The sequence below is a fragment of the Salvia hispanica genome, unplaced genomic scaffold (genome assembly GCF_023119035.1).
Source record: "Salvia hispanica cultivar TCC Black 2014 unplaced genomic scaffold, UniMelb_Shisp_WGS_1.0 HiC_scaffold_133, whole genome shotgun sequence".
NCBI classification, from domain to species: domain Eukaryota; kingdom Viridiplantae; phylum Streptophyta; class Magnoliopsida; order Lamiales; family Lamiaceae; genus Salvia; species Salvia hispanica.
Window position 1 is genome coordinate 716 of NW_025951616.1, and position 6,407 is coordinate 7,122.

The 6,407-nt window shown below is 36.0% G+C and overlaps 1 protein-coding gene across 1 annotated transcript; it reads right to left on the bottom strand.

The window, feature by feature from the left end:
• Positions 1-331: 331 nt before the first annotated feature.
• On the bottom strand, positions 332-4,649 carry LOC125198267 (dual specificity protein kinase YAK1 homolog). The gene is given in 11 exon segments (XM_048096651.1): positions 332-459; positions 1,171-1,211; positions 1,297-1,373; positions 1,461-1,543; positions 1,649-1,683; positions 1,686-1,717; positions 1,816-1,925; positions 2,013-2,166; positions 3,122-3,203; positions 3,206-3,320; positions 4,548-4,649. Coding segments are annotated over 10 exon segments (804 nt in total). The 3' UTR covers positions 332-459; positions 1,171-1,197.
• Positions 4,650-6,407: the final 1,758 nt, after the last annotated feature.

Sequence of the window (6,407 nt, forward strand, 5' to 3'; positions counted from 1 at the left end):
AGACCTCAAAGATCAACAGCCAGGCCTTCAGGGCCATTTAATTCTACAATAGCAAGCATAAAAAACAGTGGAAGTGATTTAGAGTAAGCGAGTGGAATAAATAGCAGAACCAAACCTTAAGGGAGGGACGTATTGGTAGTTGTATCAAATAACTGAAGAGTACACGGACATTCATTTCATAAAATGAAATATGCCCAACAAAGATAATAACTGAAACAAAGCGTAAGGCCTAAGATAAAAATCTCCAGTAACATTAACATCAACCTTGCTTTCCACTAGTCAAGTTGTAAGAGCATCAGTTAATTAAATTTGAAAAAGAAAGAGGATGTGTCATACCCAAGAATTTTAATCATTCTCCGCAGAAGATCAAACTCTGAAACACCTGGAAACAATGGTAGCCCAAGAAATAACTCGGCAACGATGCACCCAAATGACCACATGTCAATAGCTGTAGTGTACCTATGCAAGGTTAAGGTCTACACAAAAGCATCTTTTTGCATCATAAAGAATCTGTAAGTGAGTATAAACTATCATAAAAGAGCGGAGGAAGATGAAAATAAATGTAGCCCAAGAATTTAGTTCCTCAAAATCCGAGTGACTATTAAATACTCCATCTATCCCACCATAAGCGAGTCACTTTCCTTGTTAGGGTGTCCAAGTGAGTCATTTTCCCTTTCAGCAAAAATAATACATACTCCCTCCCATCCACAAAAAATAGTCCCATTTGTGGATGGCACGGCTTTAATGAGAAATTAGTAAAGTAAGAGAGAAGGGATAAAAAATAGATAAAGTAGGGGAAAGAGAAACGGTAAAAGAGAGAGGAGAAAAAGTGAATAAAGTATTAGAGAAAGTTCCATTTTGAAATGAGACTATTTTTCGTGGACACCCAAAATGGCAAAATGGGACTATTTTTCGTCGACGGAGGGAGTATACTTTATTCTCTCACCTACTTTTTCTCTCTCCACTTAACACTTTAAATATCAATTTCTTAAATCATGTGCCGAAAAGAAGCGTCTCGCTATGGCGGGACGGAGGGACAACTTGTTTTCCTTTACTCAATTAGAAGTACTATGATTAAGACTAGCTTCTCCATTATGGCAAGGTCCAGGGTATCCCAAGCAATTTTTTTGTGGGGTCAGGGGCCAGGGTTTATATCATTTTCAAGGATACTGGTATCCAAGAAGAACTTCTGGTGATCTATAGTACCGACTCTGCAAAAAAAAGGTTACTAGCTTAACAAACTAAGCTCAAATTGGCATCAACAAATTTATAAATTCCAAAATTGAGAAAGCTTACCTGTATATAAGTAAACAGTACGATCTTCTCTACAAGCTGATCCAAAGTCTATGATTTTGATTTCTGCTGGCTTCACGCTGTAATTTTATGTGTAAATACTTTAAATATATAAGATAAATAAGATGCATACCTTTTGTGGGGTTCAAAATCACAGAGCAGCTCACCTTGTAGATAGCAGAATATTCTCTGGCTTTAGATCACAATGAATTATGCCAGCATCTTTCATGAGAGCCAAACCCCGCAATATCTAGAATAATAAGAAATCAATCTTATTCCATGAATTAAACAGTCCATTCCATGAATAAACTTTCTTAAAACCCACACCAGCTTGGAGAAAGGAAAAACAGTCCACCTGTTTCGAGAATAGCTGCACAATGCTCAACGACAACCTCTAAAATGATTCAACTTGATAAGCTCATACCTGATACAAGATTCTCAAGGCAATGCAGCTAAGTTCCCAGGTGTGGTCAAGCAAAAAGGTTTATCTCTAAATGGAATATTTGTGGACCAATAACTCACAGATTAACATCAAGCAGCTCAAAGACGATGCACAGGTGATTCTGGTACACAAAATAATCATAAATCCGGACAATGTGGTGCTTATCCTCAGGATCAAACTTCTTATTTAACTGCGTAAAGAAACAAAAGGCTGAAAACCTACCACAAAGAGTTCTAGGCGAATAAAAATGACAAAACCAAGTCCAGAGCAGGCTTACTGTTGTTAGGATAGAAACTTCAACAAGTGCCTGCTGGTAAAAAGCAGGTAAATTTTTTATGATCTTGACAGCAACAAAACTGTTCATTTCTGCGACCCAACATTTAGCAACCTGCCCAAAGGTGCCTTGGCCAAGAACATCCTTCACAACGTACCTGCATACAAAAAGTAGATGGCAAATCATCATCTGATGTTACATACAAGTGAGAAGCAGAGAGCCTAGCAGGGGAGAACAAGAGCAGGAGAAAAAAGGCAGATGTCGAATAATTTTTTATAATATGTAACCATGTGATACAGAAACTTCAGTAAAGAATACTTTTCTCAGCAATTCATACAGGCAGAATGCCAAAACCAAGATGATCGATCCAGTTTTCTTTTACTTTTTCTTCATTACTGACCGGATACTAGATGGTACTTCTCTGTCCCAAGATATTAGACCCATATACCATTTTGGGGTGTCCCGACATACTTGAGCCATTTCTATTTATGGTAAAAATTTATTTATTACCAACTCCACTTACACCATAAAACAACATCTCCTAAATTCTCGTGCCCAAAAGAAAGAGGTCTAATATCTTGGGACGGAGGGAGTAACATTTTTCTTACAAAAGAACTTATATCATTGAGAACCATTCATTGATTTATTTATCCATTTCCTGTTCCATGAACATTAGGTTGATACTTATTTAAAATGCCGGACAGGAAGATATTTTATTCAAACAATTATGTTGATCAATGCGAAATATATTAAAATGGGAATCCAGTGGCATACCAAGATAAATTAATTGTAACAATTAGAAACCCTATGGTATCAGTCCAACACCAATGGAATCTTGATATAGACCAGAAATTACAAGGGTCAGTGCACTACTCATAAAAATCCCTGTTTTATTAACTAAATTCTTCCACCTGTTAAAAATTACAATAAGACACGTATTCTGCTAAGTGTTCGCATAACGCAATTGCCACTATATGTTCAAAATGTATCATCTTGAGTTTTAACATTAATTATTTAAATATGAAAGTAGGACGTAATGCTTAATGCTACCAAAAAGGTACACATTCCTTCAAATCCTTGAGCAAATTCCCCGGACATCGAGATAGGCATACCTTTGATTTAAGTTTGAGTTAACGAGGGAATAATTTACGGTCAGGATCAGGTCTGAGTTTTCATTATCGCAACCATCATTCAAAGTCCAACAGATGGTGACGTCAAGAACCTCTTTAGATTCAATTCTTCTGAATAACAAAACTGAGGGTTGCATAATTGATATATCTCAACAATATCCTTAGTCAAGCGGGCAACCAACTGCAACCAAAAAAAGAAGAAAATTCTAAAATTAACCTACAAGTTCAACAAAGGTTACACAAAGCAAACGGAGTCCTAGCAAAAAATGACAGATAAGCAGCATGTCAATGAATAATAGTTTGTCAGGAAAAACAAAAGCAAAGCCAGAAAGGAGATAAGTTCCTTGATAGAGGACATAATATCATCCAACAATAAAACTGAATCATGACCAGCCATTGTAATATGCACAGTCCATATATATAACCAGAATATCTTGATCTTTTGACCTCCTTCCCAGTGACAACAATATTGAGGCAGTTTCTTAAACTTTCTGTCTTATCCAAAAACAATCTTTCCTTTCTTCAGGTCAACAAGCCAATGACAATTTTACATAGGATTTCACTATTAAGGCTTCAGAAATTCATTCTTACTCAACCTATCTCAACAAAATGAAGTGATGCTCTATCCACAAACCACGCCCAAGTCAAGACCACTACTTTTATATTCTTCAGATAGCATGGCATGCGATTATACTTTGGAATTGATTTATGAATAAAGGACTAATATATCCTGATTTCTTGTGTTGGTACAACCACAGCCATCACAACTCACAAACTTACTCATTTAAATTTATACTGATTCAGTGACAACTTAATTTCAACAAGTTTAGTTGGTTGATACAAGTTTATTTCTGCATTGATAATTTGATGATACATAGATGGTCCAGAATCTATATGGTCAAAATGTATATAGTTTTGTTCAAAGCAGATACATAATATCATGCCAACAACATCTAATACCAACCTCTAAAGGTAACCTGTTAATATATGAAGCATCATTAATGTATTCTCCAACATTGGTCTCTTCCTAATTACTTTCAAGGTCATCTACTGCCTAACGTTATATGCAACCTATAAATTTATGTGATCTATTATAATCAACTGCTTCACTGCCAAACAGGATGAAATGCTCGGCAATCGGCATACATGATCAATAGTGAAATAGGAAATGTAGCAAGAACCATAGCAACCAAACCAAACCAAACCAACAACCACATTCTTTGACAGATCACAGCCAATTCAAAAATTAGGCACTTGGGGAAGCTGAAATCGTAGATTAAGTGATTGTAGCTATGCAATGAGGGATGAAAAACGATACCGGTCTCTTGACGACCACCCGAAGATGTTGGGGCTTGGTATTGGTGGGGAGAGTTGGGAATAAGGTCGGAAGGCAAACGGCCTAGGGCGCCATGAGATTATCCTGGATGATGAGGAAGAGGAAGATGTTGAACTCTCGCTGAGTTGCGGGATTCAGCTTCCCTAGCAGCGGCAGAGCAGAGACCTCGTCCATAACTCAATCCTACCTCAATTATATTGATTGATGAATAACAGATTAAAGATTCAGTTGAATTGAAAGTCAGAAACAGGGATGGTATGGTTTACTCCTCCAGCAAATTCGAGGAATTTACCGGAAGATTGTAATCCCATCCTCCTCCTCCACTCAGGAAAGAATCTTCAAAATCAGGCACATAAACAAATATAACAAATTTCTTTTTATTTTTTTTTCTGGAAAAAAAAGAGAAAAGAAATGGGAAGGAAGGGCAAAACGAGGGAATCGATCGAGCTGAGGCGAGAAGGGAGAAAAGAAAGAAATCAAAGAGATAGAGCGATGAAGTGAAAATCGGTAGAAATGAATCTGAATTTGGAGGAAATAATTAAGAAAATTAGAGGGAAAAGGGTGAAGGCGCTGTGAAAGGGGTGGGGTGTTTTGTGGTAATCGGGGATGAGCAGTAATTGAACAACTACTACTGTGTCTGTTACTCTATTTGGATTAGCAGTAAAACTACAGTCCCAACATTCTTCTCCCCATTTCACATTTTATTTATGCTCATAATTACTTAAATAATAAATCCAATAATGTTTGAGGAATCTTCAGCTGTATTAATATAGGCCAAAATCCAAATTGCCACAAAAAATTATGAAATTTAGCTATTTACTGCTCAATTCCATCCCTTTTTAAAATAGTTACTTATATCATAATTTTGATTTTTTTAATTGTTATTTAGATGTGGAGGAAAATTATACTAATATGACTTGAAAATTGAAATCCATTTTTTTGCAAATGTGTGTATATGCAAAAGCCATTGACTTTAGTACAAACGTACATATTAGACTAAATTTTTTGCCTTCTAAATCTTACGTACATGTTTTCCTTTAATCAAATTAATGGAACAATAAAAAAAAACTGATGAAGTTATGATATGATTGAATATTTTTAAAGTTGCAGGTTTAAATTTAAAAATTTTGAAAAAATTTCTTGATATGTTGGAAATTTTCCCCATTTAATATTCAAAAAAGTCTTGCATCTAATACTTTTATCTTTAAAGGGAGTATATTTAAACCCCTTTTGCTAAAAGTTTACTGTTTAAATTTTTTCCCCTGTATAAGATTGAAATTTATGTAAGATAATCTTTATTCAATTTGGTTTTTTTTTACAAAATTAGGCATTAACAGTTAACACCCCTAATCATATAAAAAAAACACATATCATAGTGGTAAAAAACATATAAACCATCAAGCATTTCCCATAGCATCTCTGACCAAAAAATCAAGCAAAGACATGGGCCACATTCAGAAAAGCATTGCTAGAGTTGGTTCACATTTTGTAGAGAATATGCCTGATTGCAAAATGTGCAGAAAAGAAACAAGTTGGAAAATAAATCAACCTAGTCATGTGCTGAACTTGTGGTTTCCAAATTTCCCCCTGCATCCAAGCTAACGCCTCTCTTTTTTTAAGAGATACGAAAGTTTCTTTTGTGAGGTTTTTAAAAAACCCAAGGAAAAAAAGTAAAAGTTTGATCAACACCTTATCTCATCCAATATTTTTATGCATTTGCTAAGGGGAAAACGCCTCATTTTCATGATTGCAGCAGCCCCCATCTTTGAAGCTGCAGCTACTCCAACATAGCATCCACAATAGCATCCCCGTTGCTTTGCGGCTTCTCTTGTGCTGCCCCGAGTGAGGAACCCGGGATGGTGTTTATTCTCTTCAAAATGTTTGCTTCCCCGCCAGACCCAGAGGAAAGGCCCCCCTAAAAAATCCCGGGCC